The sequence below is a fragment of the Varroa jacobsoni genome, unplaced genomic scaffold (genome assembly GCF_002532875.2).
Source record: "Varroa jacobsoni isolate VJ856 unplaced genomic scaffold, vjacob_1.0 scaffold_429, whole genome shotgun sequence".
Classification (NCBI taxonomy): domain Eukaryota; kingdom Metazoa; phylum Arthropoda; class Arachnida; order Mesostigmata; family Varroidae; genus Varroa; species Varroa jacobsoni.
This window is the reverse complement of record NW_019213331.1, coordinates 234,327-253,411: the sequence shown is the minus strand read 5'-3', so window position 1 is coordinate 253,411 and position 19,085 is coordinate 234,327. Positions and strand designations below refer to the sequence as shown.

Sequence of the window (19,085 nt, the reverse complement as noted above, 5' to 3'; positions counted from 1 at the left end):
CAAACGTTTTGATGTGACTCTAGTCGGTGGCCTTGTGGTCGGGCAATGTTCCGGTGCTCTTATGCGATACCTTGGTGCGACAAATGAGAAACTCGAGTTATTTATACTTTTCTACATCGTTTGTACCCATGCCACGAATCACAGATCCGATAATCTTGTACTGTATTATAAATCCGGCATTTCAGAGCTTTCAAAAAAATTAATGTTATAGATAGCTTCGAACAGGTGCCTACTAGGCCTTCCGGTGGATGCATGGGGCTCATGTAAATCGAAAATAGAGTAAAGTCGTGATTGATCGAGAATAAGATTAAAGTTATTCTAAGTTTGTAATGTATATCGTCTTTGCTGAAAATGTGTGTGTTTGAATGATACATAGTGAAAGATGCACATCTAAAGCAATAGAACAGAACTTGGTATAAATATTAAAAGAGTCTAGACTATAGCTTGATACCAAAGCTTCTAAGACTTCTTTAAAAAATCTAGTCGATTTTTTAGGCCAAAGAAACAGGTGATATATATATATATATATATATATATATATATATATATATATGCCGCCAGAAATATATATTATCCTATTAAGTGTATTTTTAATCTCAATAAGCGATGTATATACAATACCCAGACTCAACGTCACTGTTTCAATTTTTGCTAGTTGCGACACAATTCAAGGACATATGGACGATCTAATCTTCCGCCTTGTAGAAAGTCTACGTCAAATCGGAAGGGTTAAAGTCTTGGCCTCTAACAGCAATCGTACTGCCAAGTGGTTAAACGACACGACATTCATAGCTACAAACCGCAGGTAGAAACAGACGCATAAAGCCGAATCTACATGGCTCGACTTTAGCATAGTGTGATAGAAGGGTCGAGGACGGAAAAGTTACACAAACGCTCAGAGGAGATAAGCTGCTCGAAAGAGTTTTCAAATGGTTAAAGATGGGAGCTGACGTCGAGGGCCTTTATCAAGGTTAGGCTGCATCTCATGTCAGCTCGGATGTTTCGACGAATCTGACCGTAAGGGACCTGGCGAAGCAGGGTGATGAATTTGGACACATATTTGAAAAACTGCGTAAGCTGCCTGTAGAGTATCTCGTCAGTCACCTTTCCTTGTACACATTGCCGCGATGAGTCGCGTCGACGCACTGTAAAGAAAAAAACAACAGATGTTAGACGATTAAGCCCTCCTCCAACTCGTGGGTTTCTTCTGTCGTTCTGATAAAGAAAATCGGTTTTTTTATTGCCATGGATCCATGATGCCTTGGACGTGTAGGAGGGGCCAGGTGTTGTCCACCTTATACATGACAAGTAGTTATTGGCAGATTCCCATGGAACTCGAAAAGCAGAAAACCCCGTGTTGTGAACCAAACGATCTATAAGGAATAAAACGTATACCTTGCGGGTTAGCAAATGCTCCGCAACGTTCCAGAGCTGATGAACTTCGGTATGGTATCAGATAGCATCACTTCATTTCAATGAGACTATCTTATTCTCTTTGGGGGCCGAGAAACATTTACACTCCCTCCAGAAAGTTCCGCTTTAGTGCCCCAGGTCTACACCTTAAGGCATTGTATTCCTCGTTTATACGCTCTGACAAGAAGTGATTTGTCTCGATCCAGAAAAAGTTGCCGTGGTAGACGTCTTAACGCCAAAACCGTTACTCAATTTGTCAAAAGAAAAAATCCCGTTTGATGGGTTCCGCCCCATTAGAAAGCATTTCTTGTTTTGAGAAGGTCATTACGAGCGGGCCTATGCTATCACATTTCCGGACGATCAAAATAGAAATAGACGCGGGTCACGCCGGCTTGAACCTAGTAAGGACATGGAGCAAGTGGTAGCCTATGCAAGAAAGCGTTTCGCGGTCCAAAGGCAAGATAGAATTCGTCAGAAGCGAAAGGTATGTCTGTTGTTTAAGTCGTAAAATGTTACCCTTACCGGTATAAATGACGGCTCATGGTGACCATTGACAGTAGTGCTTTACCTTTAGACAAAAGACTTTTGTCCCAAGCTGGCTTGGTTCGCCCCGGAGTTGTTTGAATGATTTCGACATGTCAAACCGTAACGTGAACGCGTTGTTGCGGCGTTATGTCAGGGCGCTCTGGGAAAGGATAGCTGCGTTTGTATCGTTTGCAGCATATCAGCTAGTGAGCTTTTTGCCACCACGGCCATTCAGGCAAAGGCTGCCCGCTAGCTGATATTTTCTTCGTTTTCGGAGTAAAGCGTCTGGGTAAGGATTCGGAAGCACGTTCTCAGCTCTGGCATTTGTCAGCAAAGCCACAAGTACCCTCTAATCTAAACGCATGTGGAATCCCCGATGCGCCCTTTCGGAAAAACAGGCTTGGTTTTCATTGATTTTGCGCTGAGAAGGCGTCTCTGTGAAAAAGAGTAAACTGTAGTGTCCACGCTGCAGTAAAAATCCTTTTCACTCTTCGAAGCTGGGACGCCATGAATGCAGAGTAAAAAAGTTACTTCGGGTCTGTATGTCCGGCAGTATCCAATGTATTCTAGCAGTCGCTATGTAAGGAGCGCCGTAACTCAGTTGTAAGCGAACGAAGTGGCGGAGCAAACGATCCACACGGTCACACAACGCCTGATGGCAGGACTGCTAGAAGCTGGCAATTCGCATATCTCTGCGTTGTTTCTTGTCGCCTTCGCGGTGAAAAAAACGGCCAGCGACTTCCTGGGCCCAACTCCATTACATTTACTTAACGGATTCCACCTCGTGCTGCATAAGGAAACGTCGGAGGCGTGGTCAGGCCAAACGCTTAGCCGTTTTTAAGCTCCAGAAAAGCTTACACTTGGCTTTGTCGGTGGAAGCAGATCCCCGCGACGGCATTTCCCTTCCACCTTTCCACCCTTCTCAGGCCCGGAAAGTCCTTCATCATGTGCCTTTAATACCAGCGGTGCAATACGTTCCGGAAGCTGCTGCCGAAGTTTAACCTGGATGAAACTTCAACATGTTGGTATCGGTAAGCGGTACACCTATCGCTTACACAATCCAGTACAAGGGTCACCCCCCAGTCTGCGAGACGTCAGAAAAAGTGTGCATCGGGATGAATATACTTGATAGTGGGATGAAATGTGTTATCGGTTCCGGCCGGTGATGGCTTTCAGCTGTTAAGTGCTAGTCGGTGGCGATCCAACCTCAATTGTTACTGCAATATTTATCTTGGACATAGAACAAGCTGACTAGGATATCGGTGTCCCGCCTCTAGCATTATGCTGATTCACCGCAGCAGTAAAAATGACTTTAGTTCAAGTGAAACAACGACCCTTACTAACTTAGCATGCTGATAAGAACGCTTTTTTTTTGCTATACGAGTGTAGCACCATTCGCGCGTAGCAGTTTTTTGTTGACAAGTGTACAAAGGTTGCTAAACGTAAAAAATCAAGAGGAACATGTACTACATATTGTGCTACAAATTGTATTCATGCTGTATTAGACAAATTTCTGCTCTGTGTTAACTTGTAGAAATTGTACTCATGCTTAAGTGAAATAAGCTGCTGGGTTTGCTTTTTGTCAATGCTAAAAGCCGAATAAGCTGTACGACCATGCCGAGGCGGTTAAAGACTGCCGCCATGTATCGAAGGATTAGTGAAACTCTCAAAGGATTTAGACGAAGTAAGGGGTAAGACCAACGCGGCACCAAATATCCAGGCAGCTTACAACTACCTGCCAACCCAACTAACTCCCACTAATAAAATAGGTTTATTAATTATCCTTAAAAAAACCTAGACCTCGTAGAACTTTGCAACGAAAAGAGAATGGTTTAGCGATTAGTTGTGCAAATACTTAATCACAAATTTATCATGAGCAGATTCAAGAAATGGAGAGAATACAAGAGTTTGACAAAATCATTAAAAACACAATCAAACCCTATTTCGGGAGCGTTAAATTCCAGTAGAATGATGCCTTGTTATGATCATCCGTAAGACACAAGTAACTAATGAAAGACGTTCTTTGTGTTTGATCACGTTCGTCTATATGTTGCTATGAGTTGGGAGCCAAACTTAAGAGTGAAGATCTTAAAAAGAACGTCAAACAATAAATATCGTTGTTCGTTGTAATCAGGTGCTACATAAATGCCTTATCTATGAGGTAACGCATTTTTATGCTAACAAATACTTACACAATTGGAAGTTATTCACCGGTGCGAGGCAAACCGGAGACAAGAACCTAACGCGTCTAGTTTCCTCTATCTACGTTAGTAAAGCTTTGAGGTACAAATTTGTCCGACTCCAATCGGTCGAAGGGCACAGGTCGGGCTGATTTGGCACAGAAAGTGTCCTCTTTGTCAAGCTCTTATAACACCTACGACAGTTTCTAGACACAACACTTTTTTGTGCGTCGCGATTTCGAGAGCATCTCGCTTACGAGAATGAGACCTGCTTATCTATGAAGCCTTTATAGTACGAAACGCTGTACGTTAGCGTTCCAGCCGCTGCGTGGTAGCTAAACACGCTTGAGTGATTAGTGCTAAGAGAAAACAACGCGCTGACCTTGTGTTGTGTAACCTCTCTGTGATCGGGACTGAAGCCCTCTATAGGATGAAGTGATTACATTTTTACCCTATATGTGCAAAAAACAAAAAAACACAGGCCTTCGGCGTCGTAAAGCGAAGGGAGCTCGGAGAGCTGTAGACGAAGCAAAGGAGCTAAAAGATTGGGAGCGGTCACGCACTATAGAGGCCACATACCTCATAACAAAGTCTGTAAATATTTGAGTGATCGATATTTACCGCACCGCAACTACCACAGCAGTTGGAACTAAGATGACGCGCACCCCAAACCAAACAATCACCTCACAATAGAATATTCATACAAGGTGTCGTCAGTGGGACTTCGGGCGGCACCTGATTTCTGAATCACGCCAAACTACAGGCACAAACGTCACGAACGCCATCGAGTACGATACAGCCGACGCCTCGAATGGTTGCCGTTACGTTTCTGTGAACCTTGGCTACCGCACCGTTTTAACCATTGTCAGCATAATGGTACGTTCGTAGTTACTGTTATTGTTGAGCACACCTTTTTAAAGGTGAGATGGCACACTCTAAGCTCTATGGAAAAAAAAAAAACAAAATTACGTTATCTACAGATGCCCGCTAAATTGAACCGCTTATATACAAGCAACACAAATGTCGTGACCGCTTTCCGAAAATTGACCAGACTATGCATACAGACGAAATCAAAAACAGGAGACCTACAACAACTGCCACGATAATACAACCAGCAAAAAACAATACTGTTTCAGAAAAACTAGAACCTAATACCCGTGTACAGTCGGGCACTATACGATTCCATATTCAACTATGAAAAACATGGCAAGGTGATAGCACTACGACAGCAGGGCCGTTAAACTATTTTAATGGGTCAGGGCAATCGCAACGTTATAGACATTGCTAGTAGGCCGACTGCATTAAAGTGTACAATTGTTGCGGCGCGTTACCTGCAGCACCACACGGGAACTGATGTTGTAAAAGAAATGGTGAACCGGGCTAATATAGGTACTCGGTCGTGTTAAAGGTTATGCCCAACGCTGTTTAGCAGGTATCACGCGGGATAACAGCAAAAAAAGGTCCACTTAGCGCAGTAGGAATGAAATAAGCCTGCTCAAGTCACAGAGTACGGGTTCGTCTTGGTGTAACGTCTTTGTATCAATCCTGTATGAACACATAAATTGTGCCCAAGATTGCTCGTTTCAGTGGGTCGCTGAAATACCATCCTGCTGGAGTGACCAGCGCGTGACATAAAACTGCTTGGATTCTTGTTAATGCTAATTGGGATATGCGGACTGTTTTTACGCTTTGCGTAGCTGCTGTTTTTTGAGTAACATTTTTCAGCCCACTCATGACCATTTTTGACACTGATTTGCGGTGCATAGCCGGGCAGCTGGGTTACTACGGTGATGATTTTAGCCGATCACCTCTATGGTCTCCTACCAACCATCGTGAACATACATAATGTCTGACTTAACGAGGTAAAATCCCGTCAAATCATTCAAGAAGGTTCTAAGTGGCTAAAAATATAACTAGAAAAGACACATGGAGTTATCTTCGGGGTACTCCTTGCGACTATAATTAACCCAGTAGTTTATAGAATTGCGTTTTATTTATTACTGTTATGATTATGATTAACTGCTAAAACCCCTTGGACGGGCAGTAATAGCTGCACTTAACAAAATTCGGCTGGAAACGTTGATACACAATTTGCTCCATGACAAAGTAGCTGTTGAAGAGAATTAGGCCCCTCGTTTTGACCTGGTACAATGGTAAACGTTGAATCCTAGAAAATCTCGTTCGACGCCGCCGTACGATTTGACAGTCAAATGTTGTCAAGATCTGACTGGAGATCTCCGCGCGTATACTCGATCGATTTTTGTTTATCTGCAACGGGTACACAAAAAAAAACAGTCACGGACATGCACATTATTGTATGATTTAGCGTGTTGTCTGGAGAGCCTTCAACGCCGGCATCGGCCGAGTTCATCACGTGGCCGATATCAGCAACAACCAGCTTCTTCGTTGACTTTTAAAGAAACGCTCAGAAAAACTAGCCTTCACGAAAACAACGTTGGCATATGACGAGATGGATTTCTTTACGCAACATGATAGGGGAAAATAATTTTGCTTCAACCTTTATATAATAATAAAATAAGCCGTATGTTCAGAGGTAAGATATATGGTTCGCCTGCGTCGGGTCAACGCTACTTCCACTGGCAGATACGATTTATATTAGATATTATTACTCATCAATGTGTAAGGTGTTGCTATTGCTAATGTCAAATATCCTGCCTGTATCATAGTAGTCGTAAACCTTCGCGGTGGCCGGCTTTAGATTCTCCACGTCGAAGACACGCTCAAGCTGAATGATCGAGCAATTCGGTGTTGACGTAAACTGAAAAATCGTCATATAATTATTATGACTCCGCGATTATTGAGATTATCGATAGAACTAAATAATACGCCATTTGAGTACATCGTATATATAGGAGCGGTTAGCTTGTTAATGAAACACTCTAAAGTTACTTTTCCTTGTGGCAGCATTTAACTAAAGACGTTGCCCCTATCAACTGACGCTGGTGCAGAAAAAAGGAGTCAGCCCAAAAAAATCACGCGCTTCGTTGTTGTGGTTCACGGTAAATAGTAATAATGAAGAATACAAATAGTTGGATATTTTTGAGTCACTCGACGAGCGCCTGACGGGAATAGAACAAAGTTAGATTTGAGGTGTCATAAAACCGGAACTTTCCAGGCAGGGGAATAAATAATAAGAGTAGACAATTCTGATATGGTATTATAAGTTGTATCCAGATTGTCCACAGGCGAATCGAAAGGACAGTAGGATCGTTGAAAATGTGATAATATTCTAGATTTTAGAGATGAATAATAATTGAAAATTAGTGCTGCCGTCTCAGTGGGCACAATACATTGAGAAATTATGTGTTATATGAAGATTGACGTGCTCAGTAGTTCATCTAAAGGTAGAACGTACCTCCTGAAAGTAGATAATGACGTGCCCATTCTCGATATCAAACAGTCGAGCTTTGCCGGAATTGATTAGGGCCTGCAAAGACGATTTGTCGGCGTTGTATCCACTTAGAAGTTCTAGCTGTACGATTGCCATCGAGGAAGGTTGCCCGCCAACGCCTTCATACCTAAAGAGACCGTGTAAAACATTATTCATCGTGTGTTTGTTTTAGACTGAACTGATCTTCAGCTAAATAAAGCCCACCCGGCAAGCAAGAATTAATAATATACAATTATGATGATATTTGTACCAATTTGTAGATTAGATTAGAGAACGAAGAAAAATATCTTTGTCCTAACCATTCAGAATGTCCAAGTGTAGGTGGAAAGTCGTTCTAGAAACTTACGAGATGCATAGCTCAAGACTGGTATGCTCGACCGTTGATCCGGGGGCGACGGTAATATTGAAGTCAAATCCAGCTTCACTGGGTATTTTTGGTAGGTTGTACCGAATTTGAGACTAAAATAATGCTTTTGTTATTTATTATAGCCGAAACTAGTACATGGGTATATAAAGCGCGTTCGATTTAGCCCGCCAAACCGTCCCCAAGTTCGACAATCTACAGAACAACAGACATACATTATATATACTGTTCTGCCATGTATTCGTACATACATATATATATATATGTATCGCTTACCGTGACAACTACACATCCTAAGCCAGTTCCTTCGACAGCAAGATCATTTGGAACCGTCTTGATAAGCCTGGTATCCCAGACAATGGCATTGTCTTTAGTGATCTTATATTTCTCATCAAAGTCGACGCCTTTGGCGATAAGATCGAAATGTATGCCCGCCTGCTTTCCGTACGTGAGAGCAGCGAACTTCGACATCGCTTTGAGACCTACGCATTACGAAAATAACAATTGCAACGTTTAAATCGAAATTACGTGTTTGCAACATGTACTGCACATCGTGTTAATATTAAGTTATCAAATAACAAGCCACTTTCTGACTGGGCTTACCGATAACGGTGTCTTGAGAGGACGTGAAGCCTCCATTCCGATTTTGCTTCTTCATGAGCCACCTCACAATAGGTTGTACTTCTTGGAGAGCAGCATCAGGCGAGTCTTTGTGGAGCTCTAACTGCGCCAGCACCGAATATGCGGCTGTTTCCACGGCGTTTGATGAGCACGTGTCATCCCTAGCGTAAAACTTCTGGTTCGCTGTAGACGTTACAATGACTCGTGATACATACCGTTAAGGTTATAGATACTGGCGTACTACTTACTGTTAGCTCTTATGCGCAAAATAGGCTCTCATTTTAAAGCTGCTATACGGATCCCTTGTTGACATCACCAAATGCTGGTGATTGCCACTTACAAACCTAGGTCACGGTGGTTCAATCTGACACTAATAGGAATATCGCACACAGTTGCATACGAATTGACCATAAGTTGAAAAGGCTTCATTTGTCAGCTATTTTATAAAAAAAATAAATAAAATGGTATATATTTTCCGAAAAGCGCACGTCTGCTGTTATGGTCAGAATAATTTGTTCCATGAGATGTAATACACCCGTGCATAAGAAGTTGGAAAACTATTTAATTTAAAAACAAATGATAATAGACAAACTGTGGCTCTTACGAAACTTCGTGTTTTCGAAGGCCTTTAGGTCGCTGAGGTATTTCGTTGCCAGTTCGTTGTCCTCGTAGAGAGCTGCGGCGTACGCACTGAGAGCCAAGGCGTACGCATCCATGTTCTTCTGAGCTTGGATACAAAGGAGGCCTTTCATGATTCGCCGTTTGTCGGTAATTGCATCTCGGAGGACCGCCATCACGTAGGCTGTGTAGGAGCCACGAGTGTCGTCGGAAGACTCTGACCGCTGCGTACCCGGGTGCATAATAGTTTTTGCTGAATACGATTTTGTTAGGTGCCGCTTTTCTGCCAATCAATGCGCCAGGCACTGCTACAATAAGCTGGCGCTGAAAATCTACTTTTTGACTTAAATTCTCAGGCTAAATGTGACAACAGTAGTTTAGCTAAAGGACACTATATCACTAACGTAATTAAATGGCTTATAGAACAACTAGGCATATTCACTACAACTCATTGATAGATACAAGAACGAATAATAAAGTATGCAACGAACAGATGTATAGTATAAGAAATACGTATCCATCGACGAAATTTTCCGTCTTACCCTGAGAGCCCAGCTGTAAATGCTGCCGATTCGGTTAAAACAGCCCGTGGTTGTATTCTGGGTATCGATGAGATATTTCAAAGTTGTTTCCTGACCGGCATCATCGATGAAGATATACTGCTTGGCATCCCGTAGTCCGCCGTATACCATGGCAGTAAGGAATGTCGAGGCCTGTCCCCAGTGTCCACCCCATACTGAATAGGATCCATCGCGGCCGCGGTACTTCAATTGGTTCTGATAGCCCGTTTTCAGGTTGTGAAGAATCTTGTTTTCTAGCTTAGGTTCAAGCTGTTTACTAGCTCGAAGATAATCGTTGACTGCGAGATTGGACATGAGCTTTGCCATATTTTGTTCTCCGCAACCGGTCGGCAGAATAATGAGATGGTCAAGATTCGAGGCCGCTTGACCCATCATGTCACCGCTGACCGAAAACAACGAGCGTGCGGAACCCTTGACAGCATTATCGGGCACTTCAAGCTTGAATGTCGTCTCTACGCTTTTTTCTTTCTCTGGACAGAGCATACGGCTTTCCGAAACCTCCTGCATAAAACCTTTCAGAATATAAACATTTAACCCTCATTTACACGAGAGTGATACATTATGCGTGCATAGCAGTACTGCTAAGGCCTTTCTGCAAGCCCCAAATCATTATCATAATATGTCTAAGTTCCTCTTCTCGATTACAAACGCCAGAAGATAACGTGGCTATTACAGTAACTTAGCTAGATTTTTCATACACACATTTTTGAACATTTGACTGTAACTATAAGTTGTATAAGTTGTAGCTATGGCAGATTTCTTCTGTTAAGTTCACGCAAGAGTTTACGCAAGAGTATACAAAGGACAGTTAACTTTCGAGTCTCAAGCTTTAAAATACATAATTACCTAGGAGAAGGATGTTGTCATTTTATATGTCTGCGTAGTACTACAATACAAACGTTTCATGATATTAGCCATATTAGCGTAATTTCAATATTTTAAATCCGTACCTTCGGGGATGATCTTTAAGGGGCGGGTGATTTTGTCTCTTGAAGCTACGGATAGAGCCTGTTTTCCTTCACACACGGACATACTCTCCGAATTAATCGTTGTCACTGTTACGTTGAGATCACCAATTAGGGCCTGATCGGTTACCTTTACACGTAGTTCGTAATGAAATGGAGAGGAATCCGGGCATATGCAGGCTTCTTTACTTAACGAGGTTTTGTCATCCACTTCGAGGCCAGGAAGTGGGTCAATGTCGATTGATACCTATTGAACGTGACGAGAGCCAACATTTAACTACCTTTGAAATGCACAGCAAATTTACAAGCTGAATCTCAAATAAAATCAGCGTCTTCTATTGCTACTTTGTATCTCACTAGTGTCAATTGTGACGCCGTCAAGTAACGGCACTAAACATGGTTATGCTAAGAGGAATCTCTAACATTTAAAATAAAAGCCAATTTTCTGGTTTTGTGCTTAATTCGTAAACGATACACACGCCCATCCCCTATCTTCGAATACAACACCTCTACCCAATAGCATTTCAAGCCCTCTTTATATGCTTTGATAAACTGGACTTAGGTTTACCGACTTCTGTTATAAAAAGTGCTCATTTTATGACGGGTTTCGAGCAAACGTTCTTTTAGGACAGCTATCTCTTGGTAGCCTTGCTTCGAACGGTAGACGCTTTCAACAAAAGATCAAATATGTTTACACCCTTTAAAACTACACCAACTTATGATACCGGCAGGTAAGCAAACGTTATCATTGTATAATCAGTGGAGATTTGTAAATAACTTTAGGAAAAGGTAGTTTGAATCTTTTGTAATGTTCCACACACAACCTGGTTAGGTGTATTCCAATTTAATGCAGTTAGGACAGAGCTTTTTCGAGGTGTTAAAATGATTTATATTACAAAAGTAGAAGGCGCCATGCTGCGCGTGCGGATCCCATTGAGTACGTTAAGACGGTGACCATAACATGCTGCCATATTAGGTCAAATCTCAGCGTTATTGCCAGAGATTAATTGCCTAGAATATAGGGATCAGCATAAATAAAAGACTGAGCAAAAATGGGGAGTTAATATAGCTCGTAGCGTTCCATAGATCTGTTGTGCTCTAGATAAGATTAGATATGACCCGGTTAGACCAGTCAGAGAGCGCAAATCTTTGAAGCTACACCTAAACAGGGTGACTCGAAAAATTTGTTTACGAAAACGCTAGAAGTACCAAAGAGAACATTTTAGCAGAACAATGGTGATAGATATTTATGATAGCCCATTCCATATCTAACTCAACTAGAAATATCTTTTATACCTCCAACATGGCTATCCATGAAATATCCAGAACGTGTTCACCGTATTTTAATTAGTCAAAACTTTCTATTGACGAAATAAATGACAATTACGAACCGGCATACAGTGCGGTAAATAGTTAAAGGTACTGATTATAATGGGGAGCTTCTCTCCACGTTTGACAGAATAAGGTAGCTTGACTTCGGTGAAGAACGCCTGATACGTTTTGACCTCCTTGGTTTCTGCAACTCCAAGTCCGTCGGCAAGATGAATGCACATAGCGTCGGCGTTCCATGTAGTCACCTGGTGTGGAGCAGTCAGATTCTTTGCCAACTTTCCTGTGTTACTGAAATTAATGAAAAAGGTAAATCTCATTGTTAGTGAAAATGGAGACGATTTGTAAAATATACTGGTTTGTAATTTGCCGATCTAATATGAACTAGAGAAGTATTTTGTTTGGCATAATTGCGGCTCGTTTCAAGTTTCCCTGATTTTTGCGTGTACGTGTTCATGAATACTTTATGACACCTATCGTGACCTATGCGATCTCGCTATACGTTGGTGTTTTCTCAAACACGCTCGAGACAGGTAAAAGGTGTAAGAAATTCAAAAAGGATCAACCCATCGAGCGCGTTCGTGTGGCCCTCCGTTCAAACTCTCCTCAATCACACTAAAATATCCACAAATTTTTTACATCAGTATTTTAAGGCCATTAGATGCGCAAAAAAAAATGCTGAGTTCTTTCATTGATTTTTTTGAGCCCTACTGTGTGTCCTCCGCGACTGAAGCCACGATGACGAAAACGGTCCATTTCGAAAAATCAGGAAGTTTTTTTTGCGTATGATATTTCAGAGGCAGATATTTTTTGCCAATAGCTGATGGTTTTTAGTCATAAAGCAAACATTTTTAGGTCCGCCAAATGTGGTCGTGATCTTGTGCTCGATGCACCATTAACTGCCGCTATTTAGTGGCTGGCGCATCAGTTTAGCTTTAAAAGACGGCTAGCAACCTGAGCAAAAGGTATCTCAAATTTTTCCAGGTTTATTATTCAGGATATGAATCAGGTTTTGGTCCACCTAGTATTTTTGTTTTCTTTCTTTCACTCTGTGGTGATCGCCCACATCGCTCCCCTGAAAAAAGTATTTAATAGATGTCTAGTTCATTTTTAGCCATTTTGGTGATCCGGGAATCGCCCACGTTCCCGAATGGCTGAAACGACTCGTTTTATCGAATCGTTGATAACGGAGGTATTTATAAATGTTATGTTACGAAGTTTAGTACTTCAGCTTTTATCTATGCTAATTTCAGCTGGTCTAATGGAGACTTTTGATGGACTCGTATTAACGCGTTGTTGTGGGTCGTTCCAACATACCCACACTCGACGTCCCGAACATGCCTATCATTATGCTAATACCTCTTAAAAATGGCCTTCTGCAACGATGAGATTAGTGCATTAGAATGTGTTGCACAATATAACCATTCTGAAAATTTCCTAAGCTTTCAGCTAGATAGCTGGAAATGTCTGACTTACTCTATTGCGTTCAATTGGAAAAGCCACAATTCCGGGAAGTAATTACGGATGTCGACGACACTCTGGCTCGCTGTGGCAGAATCCACTCCGAAGTCATTGCCGATCCTCGAGGCGCTCGGTGTCGCTATAGTGAATGAGATGTCAGCAATATCATCGAGGGTCAAAGGTGTACTCAGCGCGGCTTGAGGTACCGCTGCGGAACAAACGGGCGAAGGAGACATGCGGCAACAGCAGCGCTGGAGCTCTGCCTTTTTAAGGCCACAACGGATAATCTTCGTTCCCACATATATCAGTTGATCGTCTTGTAGTTTAACTAATCAGCTAGCCTCAAAAAACCTAAGCTTTGACGATATAGGTGTTCATAGAAACACGTAAGGAGACTGACCCTTATCTGAAAGTATTGATCTGCAGGATGAACTAAATTTAATCGTGATACTGCCAACGGACATTTTCATAGAAGACTTCATGGTTTTTTTTGTTTTTTTCTATTTAATATTAAAAAAATGTAGGTTCTTATATACGTGTAGAGGTGTTGCCTAGTAGACGATTGATTATCCGTTGTGCCGAGCGATATATAAAATGATCAGGATGATTAGGAAAAGGCGTGTGCACGTATTTATTCAGGCTCGTGCGATGTCAAGGGGTTAGTTTCGTTCGCTTAGCTGACTGCCTCAGTTACATGCAATTACTACGCTAAAAGCCTTACTAGTTCCTGTTACTGCTCTTTATCAACTCGTAGCATACTGTTACCGATAAGCGTCAAGCACGACATACATGGCGTTAACCGGAATGACAATAATGCACATATTTCTCAATGTATGGAAGAACTGAGCTTCATTTGCTAAGCGAAAAGATCCCACATAGCAATTGAAAAATTGTGTCTTCTTTCTATGACAGTTAATACGACTGGCACGATGGTATGTTAACCAACAAATACAAAGAAGAGCGTTAATTCAAAGTGAACTAAAAATTGCTTTTCGCTCCGGCGGCCCCTGTTTTACAAAGTAAATAGCGTGACAATAGTGGCCAGTTTTCCTTGATGCCCCTAACGTCAAATGTAAACTCCCAAGTGTAATCAATAGGCTCATAGCTCGTCTCATTGTAGGTTTAATATGGAAAGGAACCAAGAATAACAGTGTATGTAATATAGGGCACTCACCAAAGGCCCCCTGATCCAGAGAGACGGGGCCCGCGGCTATTTTTAATGCTACCGCTACCGGTTGGTAGGAGCAAAGGGAGCAGGGAGGAGAAGAAGGATGTTGTGGAAGGGGACAGACACGTGACACATGTGTGGTACAATACGATCATAATAAGACGATAAATATTACCAATCATCATCAATACACAGAATAAAAACAAAGCAAAAATGAGTAACTCAACAAAAGGTAAGACGCTGCCTAATGGTACGACAGACGTCTGTCAACCGCGACAGATTTCAGTCGATAGCTTCTCATTTGACCTGAGAGATTATATACAATGCAATATTATTGAACTAATATACGTTGCAAAAGAGCTTCAGGCCCATTGAGCATAGCGTATTATTAGAGTGTTCTTTGCATGCGGTTTATTACCAACCTGCTCGTTGTATAACCACATTAAGACGTAAAAGGCTTTTGCACTACTTTTCTGAATAAAATAGCTAATTATGTTTGCCTTACTGAAACGTAAACAAAAACATACATATGCAGAACAGATAGATACGACTTGTTCCGAAAGCGGAAGGTGCCATTTATTGAAGACTTATCTTCTAAGTAGAAAGAACTAAGCTTTAGATGTGCAATAGAAAACTCAGCCTTTATCTGTCTTGGGATTTTAGTTATTTCGCAGGCTAAAATATCTGTACCACAACGGGGTCCGCGTAACGTTTGGAGGATGGTAAAAGACTAGTCGTACTAGCTGGTTCAAAAATTGACGAGGAAGACTTATTTGGGTTGCCGTAAAGTATTTCAATCCATTGCTATATCGTACAAATGCTAAGTCACACTAACAGTAATTTGCTTAATATTTATATGCTATTTCCGTGCAAATTCTTATTTTTGCAGTGCAGGACGACGTTTTAGAGCATTAGGATAGTAATATGCCGTTGGTGCTTTCTGCAATGTTTTTTAGTTGTGGCGAATGTTGCAATTTCGATTTTATGCCCCATCTTTCGAAACTTTGCATAGATCTGTTTGTTTCAAGGTGTCTTGCTAAAGCAGCCAGATGTACCCCGACTATTCTGAATTCACTTACTGCGCACATAACTATAGTACACCCTTTGTGGAGACAATCGTCTGGTCTTCGTGATTCTCGTATCCGTTGCGGAAGTGTTGCCAAAGTACATTTGTTGTCCTCGACGCGAGAATCTTTTGTCAAGATGTCGAGCCACTAGAAGAATTATTCTCAAGGATATATTTTAAGATTTAACTGACGTATAATAGGGAGCTAGCGAAGACCCTCATCATATGTATATGATAATGCGAACACACAAAGATGTGGATCGGAGAAGTGGATAGAAGCTGTGAAAACTCTGCGACTAAAAGTTCCACACAAGAATACAGCCATGCATAGTAATGGCTTGAACCTATACATTTTCGCTGCCTTCTTTTTTTTTTTAAATCTGAGCAACTTTTACTTACGAAATTCCCCAATAACTGCTTCAGTAATACAGAAAATCGATAATGTCACAAGGTTTAAACCAGATCTCACAGTTAAAGGGCAACTTTGTGGGGCCAGTTCTGTTTCAATGTAGACCCTAATAAAACCATTACAAAGAATAATCGAAAGGAATCATAATCTAATTGGATAAATTAGTAGTTGTTAATAGAGGAGGTAGCGTTGAAGCCCGAAGCGGCAAAACGTCCGATCGATTTTTGCAAAGCTAGCAAATTTGAGATTATCGGATATTGCTTCGTACCAGCGCTATATCCGAAGGCGTGAGCTGAATTCAGTGATTTAGCTGTTTCCATAAGGGCCATTGCTGTAATATTGGTAACAAATTCATATTCCCGTTTCATAATATATATATTGCTACATATATTTCTACAAAGAAGCTTTAAGATTTACAGGTCTGATGTACCTAGCTTTTTGTCACCAACAATATAAGGCTCACCTTTTTTTTGCAAACGTCACAAATTCTAGCTTGTCATTATAAAATTTTTCTGTTCTATTTAGGTGTGAAGTTGTCATCAAAATGAACTTAATAAGATTTCAAAAACATACACGTATTTGCGACAACACAACAAACAATCCCAAAACAGCCATCTTCATACAGTCATACATAAGATCACTGAGGACAGAAAATGTTCAAGGACGTGCAATATGTAGCAGCTTCAATTGCTCTGCTTTGTAAATCTCTAAATTATGACACGTATCGACTAGAGTATATCTCACGGATCTTTAAAATGTCACAGTGGATAGATATAAAGTTGATGACTTGTATGGGTAATTGCTATTTAGGCCCTATCCACTTTACTATTGGACAATCATCCACGATGACGTGAAATCTCCCAAACGAGAAACAAAATGCCTAAATTAGATAAACTCGTTTACTGTTTTGTTTGTGTTTCGAACACATTTTGGTACACCTACGCGGTAGAATTCATATTCTTTACGTCTAATTGGTAGCTGAATCCTGATCTAATATAACGTCAAAATACTCGCGGAGCGTTAGCTGACAGCCAGCTGATAATCCATTGCAGTACCAACACGATCAACTTGAAAATTCAAGAGCATATCAAGGGAGAATGAAGAATTTGGCCCGTATGAGTGCCGGACTTCAAAACAAATCGATGCAATAAGGACAAGACGCAGATGCGGCCATGGACATTATAGGCTATACACTTCGTTTGCATATTCGCAGAAACCGTTAGTGGCTGTTGTAGAACTGGCGAATTCTGTCGCTGATATAGAAAAAAAACGTAGATCACTAACCTGGCGCTATAACTGCCAATAGGGTACATGCTCGTCCGCTCTCCGAAAAAAAAAAAAAAACGAGGAGAAGCATCTCCATAGACGTCATAGATTTGCTACTTAATTCCTAGACTCCTGAAAGTGGGGGTTGTCAAGGCACGATTAATTAAATGACAAAAATGAGTCAAGAATAGAGCTTATAGTCGGCATTAAAGCTACAATTTGCCGCGTGTTGAGAAAAAAAATCCTAAAACGATTCATTAAGACACGTACCAGAGGTGTTCATAGTTAGCATATGGTGTGCGCGTGGTCGATCCCTATTTAGCACTAGGAGCGAAGTACCGGTACATAGCCTACCGGTACATCATAATACTGTTACCGCTATGTACCCTACGCAACAGTGGAAGCTCACAGCGAGTGATTTGCTTTTTGAAATCGTCGAACACGAAATGCAGTGTATTGCAGTAAAAAGCAGGTCTAAAAAGTTGGTTATTTTTGAGCTATTTTAAAGCAGTGCACAGGCACCACTGGCACCTGGTTATATCCTTATTCTAGGTCTTATTTTTGTTAGATACATAGCCATATTAGTTGAAGTTTAAACAAACGCGACAGCATTTAATCACATACCCCCATGTACTCAACAACGTTGGATATTCATTGGTTCTCGCTTTCAAATTTATTCACACAGGGTCTAGTTAGGTTCTTGCCACAATCTGGAATACAAATGAATGTGTAGTGGTCGAAAAATGGATTATTTGATATTTTTTTTTTGTCCTTTGCGAGCGTCAGGAAAAGCACGTTCTGTGCTTTCGGTAGATTCGACACTAAGCAACAAGTAAGTACCAAGGTCAATATTAAGGCAAGTACGTAGTTATTTACAATAGAGCTCTAAAGTGTCTGACGACATCGAAGTCTTATTTAATTCATTGAGAGGGTTATATAAGCAGACCAAGTTATGCCGGCTGAGTTAATAATCCGCGGCAAGCGATACTGACTACTATTCCCTAGTGCAGCACTCACACAAAGAAAATGATCGTGGACGAACTCCTGCGATATCTAACTCCTGTGATTGGTATAGACTTGGCATAGCACCACCTCTGCCAGAGGGGTATCCTGCAATAATGTAGGCACCTTTTCAGATGAACACCTGTGATTAGGCAACTACGTAAATTGTCATTCTATGATACATTAATTATTTCACATTACTTTCGGAATAGGTAGTTCGGGTTAACTGTTATAAAGCTATCTGCGCGTCTCGGCCCGTTTTTACCGGTTTTCGGCTAAACGTTTCCCGCTGAGATACGGGCAGGCAACAATGTGAGATCGGTCGGGATTCGATCTGTTCGGAGAGCAGTCAGGTTGTCTCCCGCGTAAGTAACTGTGCAACTTAGTAATTGTCAGGTGGATTCGTGGCAGACGTACGTAACAAAGTCCGGTGGCATCTCGATGCTACTGTTCTTGCAATGTTCTGAACAGGTATTTCCTGCTATATTTGCCATATTTTCTGCTGTAGTTTACTATGTGGCGCTGCATGTAACGGTATTGACAGACTCAATCACCGACCAACAGCCCGCTTGTGTAACAAAGTATTATTACCTAAACTTTAATTATAGAGGTTCCCTTAACATCTATGTATATGTATATATTCCGACGAGGTCAATAAAGATAAGGTAATATGATTTTAATAATAAGAAATAACATTCTACTTGT

At 41.3% G+C, this 19,085-nt stretch overlaps 2 protein-coding genes across 13 annotated transcripts in view; one reads left to right on the top strand and one right to left on the bottom strand.

Moving 5' to 3' along the window:
- Window positions 1-3,539: 3,539 nt before the first annotated feature.
- The window catches only part of LOC111260323 (uncharacterized), a 129,478-nt gene continuing 113,932 nt past the window's right edge, over window positions 3,540-19,085 (top strand). The window contains exon 1 of the mRNA XM_086968278.1: window positions 3,540-3,629. The gene's annotated coding sequence lies outside the window, so the exon portion shown is untranslated. The remainder of the gene's footprint in view (window positions 3,630-19,085) is intronic.
- Window positions 6,051-19,085, bottom strand: part of LOC111260339 (pregnancy zone protein) — a 34,246-nt gene continuing 21,211 nt past the window's right edge. For 4 of the 12 annotated variants that reach the window (XM_022833007.2, XM_022833008.2, XM_086968276.1 and 1 more), the window contains 11 exons: window positions 13,485-13,608; window positions 12,071-12,299; window positions 10,665-10,926; window positions 9,676-10,226; window positions 9,120-9,357; window positions 8,498-8,698; window positions 8,171-8,376; window positions 7,877-7,989; window positions 7,495-7,657; window positions 6,795-6,897; window positions 6,051-6,386 (listed from right to left, as the gene is read on the bottom strand). In XM_022833007.2, the coding sequence (XP_022688742.1) occupies window positions 6,325-6,386; window positions 6,795-6,897; window positions 7,495-7,657; window positions 7,877-7,989; window positions 8,171-8,376; window positions 8,498-8,698; window positions 9,120-9,357; window positions 9,676-10,226; window positions 10,665-10,926; window positions 12,071-12,299; window positions 13,485-13,608 (2,252 nt within the window). In that variant the 3' untranslated portion in view covers window positions 6,051-6,324. Of the gene's footprint in view, window positions 6,387-6,794; window positions 6,898-7,494; window positions 7,658-7,876; window positions 7,990-8,170; window positions 8,377-8,497; window positions 8,699-9,119; window positions 9,358-9,675; window positions 10,227-10,664; window positions 10,927-12,070; window positions 12,300-13,484; window positions 13,678-14,643; window positions 14,698-16,380; window positions 16,444-18,395; window positions 18,507-19,085 lie in introns of all 12 variants that reach the window. The other 8 variants (XM_022833002.2, XM_022833004.2, XM_022833009.2 and 5 more) reach the window with 5 other exon arrangements.